This window comes from Cygnus olor, chromosome Z (genome assembly GCF_009769625.2).
Source record: "Cygnus olor isolate bCygOlo1 chromosome Z, bCygOlo1.pri.v2, whole genome shotgun sequence".
Classification (NCBI taxonomy): Eukaryota; Metazoa; Chordata; class Aves; order Anseriformes; family Anatidae; genus Cygnus; species Cygnus olor.
In genome coordinates, this window is record NC_049198.1 from 71,062,511 (window position 1) to 71,078,272 (window position 15,762).

The 15,762-nt window shown below is 45.2% G+C and overlaps 1 protein-coding gene across 2 annotated transcripts in view; it reads left to right on the plus strand.

The window, feature by feature from the left end:
* KIAA1958 (KIAA1958 ortholog) overlaps positions 1 to 15,762 on the plus strand; it is a 69,610-nt gene that overhangs the window by 26,477 nt on the left and 27,371 nt on the right. For both annotated transcript variants that reach the window (XM_040541432.1, XM_040541434.1), the window contains exon 2: positions 10,026 to 11,294. In XM_040541432.1, coding sequence (XP_040397366.1) covers positions 10,139 to 11,294 — 1,156 coding nt within the window. In that variant the 5' untranslated portion in view covers positions 10,026 to 10,138. The remainder of the gene's footprint in view (positions 1 to 10,025; positions 11,295 to 15,762) is intronic.

The window sequence follows — 15,762 nt, forward strand, 5'->3', positions numbered from 1 at the left end:
GAACAAATTTGGTGGTGAGTATTCTGATTGCAGTCCTACCTAAGTTCAAGGAATGATCAACAGTGCAGTGATAGAAATGTTAGAGCTGGAGACCTTCATTTTGACTTTGATGACATAAGAGACATTGTAAAAAGGACAGCTTGGATCTGAAGGTTCGGAAAGGATCAGTGTCAGAACCATTACAATGGTGTGGTGTTCCCCAGGGGTTGGTGTTGGGGCCCATCCTCTTTAATATCTTCATTGATGATTTGGATGAGGGAGTTGAGTGCACCCTCAGTAAGTTCGCAGATAACAGTGAGCTGGGGGGAAGTGTCGATGTGCCGAAGGGTGGGAAGGCCCTGCAGAGGGACCTGTACGGGATGGGTCGATGGGCAGAGGCCAATGGGATGAGGTTCAACACAGCTAAGTGCCGGGTCCTGCACTTTGGCCACAACAATCCCATGCAGCGCTACAGGCTTGGGGCAGAGTGTCTGGAAAGCTGTGCAGAGGAAAAGAATCTGGGGGTGCTGATTGATGCTCACCTGAACATGAGCCGGCAGTGTGCCCAGGTGGCCAAGAAGGCCAATGGCATCCTGGCTTGTGTCAGGAATAGTGCAGCCAGCAGGACCTGGGAGGTGATCGTCCCCTGTACTCTGCTCTGGTGAGGCCGCACCTCGAGCACTGTGTTCAGCTTTGGGCCCCTCACTACAAGAAGGACATTGAGGCCCTGGAGCATGTCCAGAGAAGGGCAACGAAGCTGGTGAAGGGCCTGGAGCAAAAGTCCTGTGAGGAGCAGCTGAGGGAGCTGGGGGTGTTTGGTCTGGAGAAGGAGGCTCAGGAAGACCTCATTGCTCTCTGCAACTACCTGAAAGGAAGGTGTGGGGAGCTGGGGGTCGGCCTCTTCTCACAGGTAACTAGGGATAGGACTAGAGGGAATGGCCTTGAGTTGCACCAGGGGAGGTTTAGGTTGGAAATGAGGAGACATTTCTTCTCAGAACAAGTGGTCAGGCATTAGGATGCGTTGCCCAGGGAGGTGGTGGAGTCACCGTCCCTGGGGGTGTTTAAGGAAGGGTTGGACGTGGTGCTTAGGGACATGGTTTAGTGGGTGACATTGGTGGTAGGGGGATGGTTGGGCCAGATGATCTTGGTGGTCTTTTCTAACCTTAATGATAATGTGGTTCTATGATTCTATGACAGCCAAATTTGTATGAGTTGCAATTGCACTGCTTTCCATGGGCTTATATCCAGGATGGATTTTGCTCAGATCTTCATTCTTGCTACATCGTTTCCACTGCTGTTAGTGGAGAAGGCTGAGTGTGACTGAAAATGTTTGCTCTTTCCATGCTTTCGTTCTGGAGGGGCTTTCAGCCATTGGAGGACTGGGGAGTAAATTAGTGTTCCTTGTAGCAGGGCACTTATGTTTTTTAAAGCAGGATTTGAGCTGGTCCAGCTGGTGTATTTTTATTCTGAAAGTTCTACTTCCATATATGTGTATATACATATATATGTTTATATGTTATATGTATACATTTGGTTATGTTTGGTCATTGCAGCAGTCAGCGTTCTGAAATGTAAAAGTAAATTTGATAGTAGCTCAAAGAGAGGTGAGGCAGGACTAGATTCATCTTAGCTGGAGGAGGAGCCTCATGCTTTGGCAGTTCAGTAATGCACAACTTGGCTTGTGGGTCAGCTCAAGGGCACTTCAAACAACCAATTATATTTTACTTCTATTGATCTATGTAACAGAATTCTGCCGTTTTAAAAAGTGCATTGAATATTCTTACATAGGGACAGACTTCTGAAAATTGGTTGGTGACATGATGAAGATTTGAAAGTTCACTTCTTCTCCTTTTCCCTTTCCAGACTTGGAATTTAAAGAGGTATAGGCAAAAATAAATGCACATATGCGCACTGAGCACACAGTTGCGTTCATTCAGTGTTACATATGTATACGGAAAAAAAAAAGCAAGAAAAAAACTCACAAAAGTCAACCCAACCAAACAAAAACCCACCAGTTTGCAAGGATGTGCTTAAACTTGGAATTCTGACATGTAGGTGCAACCGGAGTGTTGAGGCAGAGATAATGAGTGCACAGAGATGAGACAGGCAGGCTAGATTTCACCAGTGATGTAAACAGCTAAAAATGCTGCCCAGCGTCGTGCTCTTATGAGGGGAAATGCTGAATCTGAGTGCAGCTCCTGGAGTATAAGGACAGGAGGAAATTATTTCCATGTTAGGTCCCTTCAGTTCCCTTCAGCATATGCCACTGCCATGGGGACACCCCTCAGTCACAGGACAGTTCATCTGTCAGTCTGCACATCTGCACGACTGCTAGTGCTAAAATATGCTTACTTTTGTCATCCTGAAAAACACAGCTTTTAAGCTAGGGCACAGAGTATGTCTCCTCTCTCAGAACTTCACTGCAGACCACAGTGAGAAGGGTTCAGGAGATGAGTTATGTTTCAGTGAGGCTTTGAGAGGAAGTTTTAGGGATGCACTTACTAAATACCAACTTAAACGAGCAGAATTTCTCTGTACTCTGTGTGTACACTGCCCAAGCCCACAGCTACTTTGTGTTAATAGTTCGAGATCTCAGTGCTTACAAAACCCTGAAATCTTTCCTGAACATGCTGCTCGGCAGTAAGTGATGTGGAGGGTTAGTGTTTTTTACAGGATCACCTTAATGCTGCAGAGCTTCTGGGAAAAGTGTGACAGACAATGTCCTTTGGGGGATAGGCAGGAAAATCCAAAGTTTAAAAAAAAAAAAAAAAAAAAGTGCTTAGACCTCCTGCCCAGGTTGCTCAGATTCACTGCAGCACCTGTTCTGCTCCGTTTTCACCTTGTCCTCCTACCTTTGGTCCCTCCAAAACCCTCTAGCTCTGCTGCACAGGAGCAAGGCTCATGTAGCTCCTGTTCAGTGGGTGCTCAGGAAAAAACACAATAGAAGCGGTGGCGCTGGTGGATTAAGGATCAAGCCCCCACGCTGCTCCTCCATTTACTCAGCTGGTGAATTTCATTTTGTGTGTGAGGCAGGCTAGTGTTTCTTTCTCAGCCAGCTGAAGGAATTTCACCAGCAAACAGGTTTTGCTGCTCTCTGCCTGCTTGCTGTGATGGCAGCTGCGGTTGAAGGCATGCCACACTTGGCAAGGAGAGCTTCTTCCCTGAAGACGAACCATCAGCTGAGGAGGAGCTGCAGCCGCCTAGAGCAAGTGTGACAGACAGCCATGAGATTTTTATGAATGGGGAAAGCGCTGCTTGCCCAGAAAGACACGTTGTTTTTTCTTCCTACCTAGCTTTGCATCCCCTTCTCAGGAAACTGTTCTTGCTGCTGCTGGTTGGCGATAGGAATTGTAACTGTGGTTCACTATGGGTGAAAGCCTGTCCTGCTTATCCAACAGCAGAACCTGTACTGACTTCAGAAAGACCAAGACATACGCACAGGCTCTGAGATATTCAAAAGTGAAGGCATTTGCTACACATAAATAAATCAATATGGAATTTGGGGTAGCTCTTGAACTCTGCAGTGGAAAATTATCATGAAGGGTTTGGTTTGTTACTGCAGTGCATTTCTGTTTATTTCTAGATCAGCTCTTGTGGAGCTAAAAACACAAAAATGTACAAGCTCACATAATTTGGAAGTGGCCAGTGATTTCTGTTAAGGTGAGAGGTTGTTTTTTTGCTTGAAACCATCAGCCAGAATGTGTGCAGAAGTGATAAGGAAACAGTGACAAATGAATGGTGCTGGGGGAATTCCTCCCTAGTCTAATGGTTTATAACATTGCCAAACTATCTTGGAGGCTTGCAGAACTTGTCAGAATCCATGAACCTTTCCGCTGTAATTTATACCCTTCTCTTTCCTTGAGAGACATTCAATTAAAAACATGTTTTCCTAACTAAAGGCAAAGATGTGTAGTTCATATCAGGGATGGAGGTCTGCCCCTTTCACCAGTGGTAGAGCAGGACACCTAGATGATTCACACATTGTCTGCAAACTATCATTATTTTATATACACTTTCTCTCCCTCTCTCCTTTGTCTTAGTTTACTGTTTGTCTTTCGAGCAGAAAGTAAGTTCACTAATATGGGAATTGGTATGGAAGTTTCTTATTCCCAAAGTTTAATGTTAGAGAGAATGCACTGGCCCTTCCTAGCCCTTCAGTTTGCTGGCCTCTTTGGGATGACAGGTTGTCCATCCCAGTCCCTTGAAGAGTTGAAGATATCCTTATGAAATAAAAACATGTGGCTGGGACCTCTGGCATTTGGAGAGCAATATCTGGGGGAGGCAGCAGCTCCTGGTGAGTCTCCTTCATTTCAGTCTCCTTATTTTGGGAAGGAGAAATACAATTCTGCCTCTGGTCCTGGAGAGGCAGTTAGTGGGGACAATGGGACTGCAGCAGTACCTTGTGGGGACATCAGCACTGCTCTGCCTTCTCCAATGAATGGAGGCGTAGATTTCTGCAGTTGTTGGCCTCAGTCCTTTAGCAATATTACGTATTTGGCTTAAGAGATACAATAAAACTCAATAAAAGAAGCCTTAATATTGTCCATCTCTTGAATCAGATACTCACGCTGTGGTGGCCAAACCCTTAGTTCACAGTGCTCTCAATCTTTAGCTAATGGATAGGTTTCCTTACTTGTAAGTATGAAAGCAAAGATCCTTCAAAGTAAACAGTGCTTCTTGCTCAGATGGCGATGGAGTAGCAGTCCAAAGTCTGGCCGGGAGAGAGAGACTGAAACAAAGAGGATTTAAAACAACCTGACTTGGTGTTTTTTTGTTTTTATTTTTATGTTGTTGTTGTTTTCTAGTATGAGAAAGCAGAGCCCAACACATAATGGTTTGGGACCTCTATAAAATCACTTAAAAATCAGGTTTAAACTACTGTAAGATTGGTTTGAAATCCATGTTGCTTGAGATGATTAAATACAGCTTTTTCTACACCTCTTTTAATGTTTTAGGGTTCTGGTTTTAGGGTTTTTATACAGCTAAAAGATTAGAAAGTTACTTCTTATTAATGGTAGTGATTTTTGCACTGTAATTGAATTTGAGAGTCTTGGGCTTCTAGAAAATGTTGAATAGGCTATCTCAGCTTTGGGATAATATCCCAAGGGTCGGTTAATGTAGTCATGGTTAACGTAGTCATGTCTATACTGTTCTGTCGAAATAAAAGCAGTGTGGAAGTTCCTGAAATGCTAATAATCAGCAGTGGTAATGGAATGTCAAACATACATTTGCATGTTGCATGGGTTTTTCCAAGTTAGTCTCTGTCAACTTGTCTAATGATACCCAGGGGAGGATGTCCATGGCTGGCTGCCTGTGAGTGTGTGAGAGGACAGGCAACATTTCTTGCCTTCCTTATAACAAAATGTACCTACCACCCACCCTGAGCCATAGGTCCACCAAATGCGTGTTCCAGCATGTGGACACTGCTGGAAGACACCCACTTTCCTCCACTAAGCTCTGCTGCATGATATGTTTCTTCCTTTCAGCTCCTTCCTTGCATCCTCAGCTCTGCTGCCTCGCTTCCAGGAGAGCCACATCACAGATTTCCCCATTTGTCCTGAAGGACCTCCCATGAGGTCCTAACCAGAACTCCACTGGCAACCCTCATACACAAGGAGGAAAAGAAGGAGAAGAAGCCGAGGTAGCCAGGTCTTTGTACCCCAATGGTGTTAATTCCTTCTCTGCATACATTTATCCTGGTTTATCGTGGCCACAGCTACCAACTGCTGTTGCTTCTGGCATCATTGCTTCTTCTCAGGGTCATAATGTAGGGCCTGCTCTTACTGTTATGTGTAAAATAAAGGAAGAATTTTGCTTGTATGAAACTTGCTAAGCCAAGTCCCATCCTAGAACATGAAAGAGGGAGTTTAGAGGTTGCTATTTTCCATTACCCTTTGGTCACCAAGTAAACCTCATGTGACAAAACCCTAGTTCTGGATATTTTCCTTCCCAAATCAAATGATGTTCCAGTTAATGCATTAACACATCTCAAAGAATGGTTTTGCAACAGCAGTGCTTTCTGGCATAGCATGTATTCTGTACACATTACTCACTACAGTGGTATGTTGTAAATGAGGTCATAAAAGCTAAACAAGCAATAAAATCTGATTCTTAATTTAGGGCTCAGATAGCTGTAGTGAATTTCCAGCACCTAGGGATGCTTCAGTCTGCATTAGATATTGCTAGGCTCTGAGCTGCAGAAAAGTGCTATGGAAGATTAAGGCTTTGCCATCTGTAATGCAGTTAAAATAGTGTTGTTCACACTGAAGCTATAGTGTGTTTTTGCCAGCTACTGTATGATTTCGGTGTATACAGACGAGCAGGTTATTAACCATGAGTCATCTTATTGAATCTTGCCAGTCTGAATGAAGGACTTATATAATCTTTAAAATGTGATTTAGTGAACAAGAGCAGACTGCCAGCCAGCAGCACACTGTCTGGGTGAGCAGACAAGCTCCCTCTTCAGGAAATCAGGTGGGTAATGATGGATTTGCTAGCTGTCTGCTGTGCTTTCTACAGGGCAAGTCTGCCCCTGCCAAAGCAGCATTGTCGACTTCTGCTGCAGGTTGTGAACCAAAGACACGTAGCTTCTGAATAACTGACATCTGTGGGTTTTCAGCCCTGCACAAACAATCTAGGCTCTGAGAGCTGACCTGATCTCATGTCTGATCTATGGTCTGATTTTTGGGCGGTCCTGTGCAGGCTCAGGAGTTGGACTCAATGATCCTTGTGGATCCCTTCCAAATCAGGATATTCTGTGATTCTATGATTTCCTCGTGGGGTGATTTTTTTTTTTTCCAGCCGAACTGGGCGTTACATCTTCCCAAGATACCTCCCTGGATATGCAGCAGTGGGGCAGCTCTGTGCTTTCCCACAGCTTTGCACTGATGTAGCTGATGACTAGAGCGCTCGACAGCATCTCCCTCCTTTCCACTGTCCACCTCCTTGACTGTCCTCTCTGCTTGTGTGAGAGTGGTATTACTCCTCCCATTTTTTGGCATTTGTTCTGTGAGGCACTGGTCATGCAAGCTGTGTTGCAGGTGATACTGAGATCTGTACCATCACTGGTGTTTCATGTGTGTGATAAAAGAAGCTGGAAGTTGAGTTATTGTAACAGTTGTTCTCTCTGAGTGCACCCTGGTTTCAGCTACTGCAAATAAAAGAAATGAGATTGAATCTTAAAATATTTTTACACTGTTATCCTAATGATGTGCTTTCTCCATGTTTATCCATTATCCAGGACTTCCCTCCACATTCACGCTTAGGTCTCTTGGTGAATTTCAAAGGTGTTTGAAAAGTATCTAGAAATTTGCTGAATGTCTAGAAATTCGTATGCTGACTCTATTCTTGTCCTGGTGTGACACAACATCTGGGTGGTGGTGAGGGACACATGGCAAGTCTTAGGGAGGGAAAAGCAGGCGATGTTTGGCCATTCCGTGTCCAGTTTGGGTTTGCACAGCCTGATTTCTGCCTGGTGAATGAGTGGAGGAGGGCAGGATACGCAGGCTGCAAAGCCATTTCAGTGTGTCCTCCTCACCTCCGTTGGCACCGAGCAAACAAGGTTATCTGTAGCTGATGGGCGACTTCGAAGGAAAAGTGAGTAGCCAGCCAGTAATTTGTATAGATTTTAGAAAAAAACATTCTCCAGAGGCAGTTAGCCATAGTGCAGCTGTCTTTCTGAGCCGTGACACGTTTCATTTTGCATCTGCAAATGTTTGTGTAGAAGAGGAGAGGGAACAAAATGAGATGTAACATTGGCATGGATGCTGCATTTCAGTCAGTAATAATTTAAAGAGCTTTTCTTTGTATATTAAGTGAGATGAGGCCAATGGTAGCTCCAAGTCTTGTAGGTCATGCTCAGAAAGCAGAGGAGGGAGAAGATGAGGAAGAGCTGCCATACAGATCTGCTGAAACAAACAGAAGTTCCCAATTAGGTTTACCTTAGGCAGCCTCTGGAGGAACTCCTCTCTCTTAGGTATATACAAAGGGAGGCTTTGCATATTGCCTGTCAGTGTTGCAGTTTCTTTGACCTCTCGTGATTGCTATGATGAAAAATGTTTCACTTAGGCCATGAATAATTGAAAAAATATATTTACCAAATTAAATTGTATTGAGAACTGATACTTTGTTTAAAAAACGACCTCTGGCACGATCGGAAATACGGATATCCTTAGATAGGAATACAAGTGTACATTTAATCTCTGTTATTTAAAGAAACCTCAAAATGTTTTCAGCCCAACCTTATCTGAGCAAATATAAAATTTTGAGTTGTTGGAGCACATATATTATTGATCTTTTCCAACAACTCAAATAATCTCCATTTTAAAAAATAAAACAATAGTGTAAGAAAGGAGAAGCTGTCTACTTTTGTATTAATGATAGTTAGGCGAGGAGTGGGGACGATGTGTTGGGAGGTATTTGTGATGTACTGACTTTCTTCCACACCTGTGGCTGCAGTCTATGTGGAACTGTTGAACTCAGCTGGAGCTTTGCAGTTGACTTTGATCATGTCATGCTGAACAATAAAACTGGGGGAGTTTGCAGAGGGGCTGCTGCTGCTCAGGGGCTGGCTGGGCATTGGTCAGTGGGTGGTGAGCCATTGTGTTGTGCATCACTTGCTTTGTGTATTCTTGGTGTTTTGATGTTTTTTTTCTTTGTGTTATTTTCCCTTTGTTGTTAAACAGTCCTTATATCAACCCATGAGTTCTTGTACTTTTTCCTTTTTGCAATTCTCTCCCCCATCCCTCTGGGGTGGGAGACAGTGAGTGAACAGCTGCGTGGTGCTTAGCTGCCTGCCAGGTTAAACCACAACAACCATTCAGGGAAGGAATGCTATGGCCCTAATAATTGTCTGTAAACAATTTCAGCATTTTTGCTAAGTTATGTTAGTATTCCTTGTTCTTTTTTTTTTTTACTGAAAGAATGGTTAATGTTTAAATGTACTTTATTTTTTTCTTCTTTTTTTCCCCCTATTCACTGAAGTAAAAGAAGCATCACTTACCTGTGTCACATCTGAATGTCTGTTTATGGTGATAAAAGTGGGTATCAGATAAAAAACTGCAAGGTTTGCTAGAAAGTCCTAGCACTGAAGTTCTGGGAAGTTGAGCGCTTGTGGTCTTTTATGGGTGAGACCTTGCCTGGAAAGTACCTGTACCATGTAGGTGGGAAACAGCTTCTGATGGTAAAAGATGTACATGCAACAGGTCTTGTCTTTTTGTTTGACCTGAAATATTGTAGTATTCATGGACTTGACCATAGATGTCTGTGGCTTGTACGGCAAATGTCTAGATAGTTATGGTGAAAATGACAAGTGTTCATCTTCAACAGAGTTGTGATTCAGATCTGGGAAAATAGACGATATGATAAGAAAGCAAAAGCTTAACTCTCAGAGTTTATTAAGAAATGTTATGACTTGAACCTTGAAGGTCCCTTAAGCGTCTGATAGCCTTTGGACAACTGACAACTCTCAGTTTTGCACAGTGAAAGGTGAACTTTCTTGCCTTTTCCTTACATTGAAAAATAAAGTTTCAGGTCTCCATTTTAATGTCCCTGAAATTCAGTTGAAAAGGGGGTATTTGATACATTAGAGAAACATGCATAAATGATGTAAAATGTCATAAATTTTCATCAGATTCAGAGGGAATGGCTGAGTTGGTGCTTAGATTGCTGCTTTGATGTTCTAGATAAATTGCGTGCCTAAGATTTTATTTAATTTTCATGGCCTAAGTATGAAGAGACATTCACCATTTTTTTGGTCTGCATTTTGTCAGAGATTTAAGCTTCAAATCATACTGCCCCTCATGCTGAACTTGGTTGCTTAAGAAGCCACTTCTTATTTCAGCTGTGTATTGCAGTGATGTTTCTTCCTTTGGGTTTAAATGCAGATTTTGCAGGTAGAATGAGGAAAGGGGCTGCTTGAAAGCAGGTATTGTTCTGAGAAACGTGTTTTGGAGCGCATGAGATGAGAGTAAAGTGGGTTGAGCAGGGCAATAATGTAGCCGTGCTCTGGGAGTGCTGAAAAGCAGGGTTTTGCTCTCTCTTTGCAGGCGAGCAGCAAGCATGAGCTTGGCAGCGCGTGAGCGTGAGCACCGGGACCCTGTGATCTGAACCCCGTCTCCAGCTGACTTCCCGGCCCGCCAGGTGCTGTTCATCCCGCACCATGGAGGACTGCCTTCACACCTCCTCCGAAAACCTGTCCAAGCTGGTGAGCTGGGCCCACAGCCATGGGACCATCTGCAGCCTCATCCCCAACCTCAAGCACCTGCTCTCTGAGGGGGCCCATGGTAACCTGACGGCCATGTGGGGCTGCAGCGCCGGCCATGCCTACCACTGGCCCCTGGCCGCCACATGCCGGGCGGGCTCCCAGGAGCGTGTCTGCTTCCAGGACAGCCGCAGCTTCAACTCGGACAGCCCCAGCATGCTGGGGGTGCCCTCGGAGGCACAGGCCAGCCCCCTGGAGCGCTACCCGGGCCGGCCGGGGAAGGCCAAGCTGGACTGCACCCGCACTCGCGACTCCTGCGACTTCTCCTACTGCAGCGAGCCCTCGGAGCTGGGTGAGCCGGTGGAGGAGTACGAGGATGAGGCCACGCTCTTCGACATGGTCTGCGAGTCCTCTGTGACTGACGAGGACAGCGACTTCGAGCCTCATCCTCACCGTGCCCCCAGCGGCCCTCGGAAGCGGCCGCCCGCCGTCCTCCCTGCCGCCGCCCATGCCCAGCCGGCTGACGAGGGGGGCGGCGAGGTGCTCCTCAAGAAGATCAAGCAGGAGCTGCCCGAGGACTACTACATCGTGGCCAATGCCGAGCTGACGGCTGGTGCTGATGGGCCGGCACTGGCCCTCACCCAGATGTCCAAGCCCAAGCCACCAGCACAGGCTGGACCCTCCGGCATGGTTGCCACCAGGACCCTGTCCCTGCCTGCCACCGGCCCGGACCCTGACCCACCGCATCTCTGCGCCTCCCCACCCGGACCACCCCGGCTCCCTGCTCAGAGGCCACCCCGGGGTGCCCTGGCCTCCCCAGCCCGGGGTACAACTGGTGGCGTCCCCTCGGCCACCCTACAGGTGCCAGCCACCAGCTCCAACACCACAGCTGTGGGGAAGGCCATCAGCATCCCGCTGTCGGCCCTGCAGCTGCCCGGGCAGGAGGAGACCCCGGCCACCGAGGAGACCCCGCCGCCCGCCCCGCAGTCGGCCCCAGGCGGCGAAACGGCCGCGTCGCCCTCAGTGAGCGCAGAGCCCGAGGTCAGCTCCAGCCAGCAGCAGCCCCCTGCTGTCCCTGCTGCCACCCCTGAAGCAGCGGCGCCGTCAATGCCAGGTAGGAAGGAGGCTGGATGGGTGGGAGCAGTGTTTTGAGGGGACGGGCACCCTGGCTCAATGTCAGTGGTCACCTAAGGAGGAGCCCCGCTGGGCTGCATGATGGGTTCATAAGATTGCAGATAGAGAAGCCATCAGCCTGGGAGAGGATCTGGAAGACCACCCCCTGTGAGGAAAGTGCAGCTGCCATGAGGAAATAGATCTTTTAGGACACATTTTTAGGTCTGTGGGGTGCAGCTGTGTGCTGGGAGCTCTGCCTGGGAGAGGTGTGCAGCCGTCCTGTTGTGTGCGAGGGATGGTGTGGGCATGAATCTCAGCTGTGCTCCCCTTCAGAGAGGTGGAAAGGTGGACTGTTTGGAGTGCAGAGGCAAAGGATGGCACTAGAAGAGTATCTGGAGAGAGTTCCTCCCTGTTATAAATCTTTGTCACATTTTCCTGACCTGCAAATCAGAGCAGCTCACAGAGACCTGAAGGATGACTACAATGTTAACTATGAAATTGATAACACAAACTGTAATCCTGTAATTTTTCTTTATTTCCCTGTTCTTGATGGAAGTTCTCAGCCTCCTTCCTTTTTTCCATCTCTCAGTGCTGCCAAAGCATTGAGAAATGGCACAGACATCAACATTAGCAGATAAAGAGCATCTTGATTCAGCATGCTTCTGCTGAATGATTGCCATGTGCCAGTCTGTCTGCAGGACAACTCAGTGTTGGCCATAGGCATTGGTGTGGGGAGGAAGCCTCCAGCTCTCTCTGGACCTAAGTGTAGGCGGTGCTGGCTTTGCTCTTCCAGCTGGTGAATGGTGCCATCCCAGGGTGAGGCCAAGGCTGGAGGGAGTTGCCTATATACAGTCCCTGTGGTAGCTACTGTAAACCCTAAAAACAATTACTTTAGCAGCCTGGACAAACCCAGCCACCCTGAAAACCAGTTGAACACTATTAAATCCATTAATTAATAAGAACCTGCAAATCTCGTTACCAGATAAAACGCCCAGCATATTTAAATACACAGTTTTACTAGGTAAAACCCCACAAAGCTTTACAAATTAAAAAAGATGGTTGTTGTCTTGGTTACAGCAAAGCAAATTTCTCTTTGGGACTCCCATTTCTGCATCTTTGAGAAGTTACTTTGCAGTAGACCCGTCATATAACACCCCATGTGGAAATCCCAATGAAAAGCTCCAGCTGATATAGAACTGAGTCTGCTCAGCTAAATATGACAGATGTGGGATGCCTGATGTGAATCTAGATTGCATGGTAAACATACTTACTCTGTTTTCTTCAGTTTATAGTGCATAACTGCTGTGTGTACTAGAGCTGTTTTCTACCAACCAGCCCCTCCAGCTTGCTCAGCCTCCAACTTGCAGGCTGGGACATGTGAATACAAACCTAGGCAGATTTTTGCCATGTATGTGTGTGTGCTGTCTTGGAGAGTGATTTGCTTTCAACAGAGTCATTAAAATAAACAAAACCCTTCAAACTGCTCTTGTCAGGATTTGATCAGGGGAAGACCTGCAGCCTGTTTATTTCTGAGTGCTCTTCTCCATCCTCAGAAGCCAGATGAGGCCAGCAGTTGTTACCACTGAGGGCTAAACCGTACAAGAATGGACACAATGCCACATTTTCACATTTATACAGTTTCCAAATTAGAGTTGTTCAACATCTAGCATCTCACTGTGAGGACAAAGTGATACTTCATCTAGATTTACACCCACTGTGTAAATCCCTCCTAGCTTCCCAGTGCTGCTTGCATAGACAGCAATGTTACATCAGCATGCTGCCTGAATTCCATTTCAGTCATCTATGTCCTCAATACTTAAATTTCTTGTGTTCTCAGAAGGTGTTATGCGGTGTCAGCCTGGTATAGTGTTGTAATATGCTGTTACTGTACTCAAAGGTAGCTGCATTTCATCAAAGGTAAAGTGATTGATATACGACTATAACGTGATACTCACATCAGGGAAGTCTTGATTGCTATAGATCCTCCTCCTTTGGCAAAGAAGTGCTGGCATTAATAAATCTTTGAGCTGCAGAGAAGCGAGCAAGTGAATTTATTGCAGATACGTGGTTCTGCACAGCATATTCTTTCAGCTAGAATCTGGAGGTCTGATTAAAGACTTTAGCACGTTTATTGTTTATGTACAGTGATTTTGTTAGGTTGTCTCTTTACTTAACAAAGAGGGATGTACTGGAAGTGGTGCATGATATATAAAATTTGAGCAATATTGAACTACAAGAGAATGTTTATGTGTACTATATAAAAACGTTTCTTTCCTAAACAGACAGGCAATGATGAGTATAATTCTTACATAAAAGATGGCAGGAAGTAATTATACCAAGGAGCCTAGAGCTATTGTTAGTTTATAGACTCAGTTGATGTTTTGACAAACGAATGAAGATACAGTTAAAAGGGAGCAAGGAATTTAAATTCTTCTTTTTCCTCTACCAAGTGTTGCTTAATTTTAGAATAAGATATGAAGCCTTGCTCCTGGTCCCATTATAATTGAACATGTGTTTATGAGGTCTTTGCGGGACCAAGGCCTCAGGTGGTTAGTTATAATTACAGAGTGTGATCAAACCAGCAAGAAATATGACTTTGAATTTTAGGTTAAGTCACACATCTTTGTATTTGTGTGGGTGACACAGCTGATAGTTAGCATACATGGTTCTCTCTCAGGTCATGAAAGTTTTAGTGAGATTCTCTAATAAATCAAAAATATTGATGTATGTTAGCTCTGGCCAATTTAAACTACACAATAGTTTTGGACTGGTTTCTCTTTTAAACATTTCTTTTTTTTGTCCTTCACTCTCTTTAATTGCACCGTGGCACCCAAATGTTGCAGGGACTTAGCAGAGGCATTTTAATGTGTTACAAGTGAAGTGGCATCCCAGAATTCAGTGAGGTTAGATTCTGATTTCTGTTGGGTCTTCATCCAAGCATAGCAGAATATACTGCATTATTTTTGTTAAACTCCAGCCCTAATACATGGACATTCATCTGTGAATTTTCTGGTTGGTTTTGACTACTTTGTTAGCAAAGGCTTGAAGAATATGTGTAGGTGCTACTTAGTCCTTTTTTTTTCTTGTGGAAAAAAATGAGAGACCTATATCTGAGAAGAGAGAGATTTCTGTAATGGTGGAGAGCTGGGAATCTCTGCAGTTTCTACTTCCCAAATAGCCTCTTTCGTCTTTCCCTTTTGCTGAACTTGGTCTGTTTTTTCTGTCCAAGAACCAGCAAGGGCAGGGCGGGTCACGTCAATGAAGATAGGAGGTGAGTAAGAAACAGGATGCTTTAGGTTGCAGTACGTACAGCCTAGAAAAATTGTCGTCATTTGGATATCTGAAGCCACAAGTGGAAAAAAATGTTGTAACTGCAGGAGGATATGGAAGAAGCCTATGGCTGGGAGGAAGATAGAGCTTACTGTGTAGGAAGGCAAATTTTGATCCTCAGGGAGGCGGGACTCACTTTGTAAGCAGAATAGCCGAGGTGTTTGTGAAGAATGCTCACCTTCCATCTGAAGAGTGAGGGTAGAGACGTGTGTTGGGTTGACAAGACAGTGCAGCACCATATCTCTGGTCCAACACTAATCTAACACTATAAACACAGGAAGAGCAAAGGGTTCTGTGAGGATACACTAAAAAGGTGTGAAATCCATATGTGCAAAGTGTGCAGCAGCCAAAGAGTTGTCAGTAGGGATGGAAAACCAAAACATCATATAAATGAAGTGACAAATTTTGTTGTTTCTGTCAGAAGCATGACAAATTGTATTCTGTGGGCACCAGCACAATGCCAGCATGCATATGCATTGATGGTCTGGCTGGGCTGCAAAGTGATGCTTCACACGTACAAGCTTTTGCAGAGTTTCGAGAGGAAAGAAAGTGTCCACAAACGCCAGAGGAATCTCAATGTGCTGCACACTGTCCCTGTGCCATGGGCACCAAACCAAGACCATGGTCATGAACGCGTGCTGTCATGGATGGTGCCATGGCCTGGGCCTTGCTGACTCTGATGTCTCTGCTCTGCGTTCCTTCCTGGTCTTTCCCTTTCTGTGGCTGGTTTCTCAGGATCCCAGAGCAGCGTGTAACTCACTCTTGCCAACTTTTTTCTCTCCTTTCCTCTACCTGAGCTTCATCATTAAAAGATACGGTGCATCTGGGGGTTGCCTGATATTTACTTACAGCTTTCAAGTTGAATGTTTTAAAGTATTTCTCTGCAATCAAATGAACTGGGACTTTTCTCTCTCTGCAGTTGTGTGGATTTAAATTAAATGGGAGCTGAGATCCTTGTGTGATCATAGGACTCTTTGATTTGGACTTGTTAGATGAGCATCAAAATGTTACAAGATTTAGGGGAGAAAGAAGTTCCCCAACTTTGTGGATTGCCAATAGTGCCTAGGTTGGGCTTAAACTCCAAAATCGCTGTTAACACTGCAAGCATAAAAATATGTCAGCTAGCACATTCCAAAGAA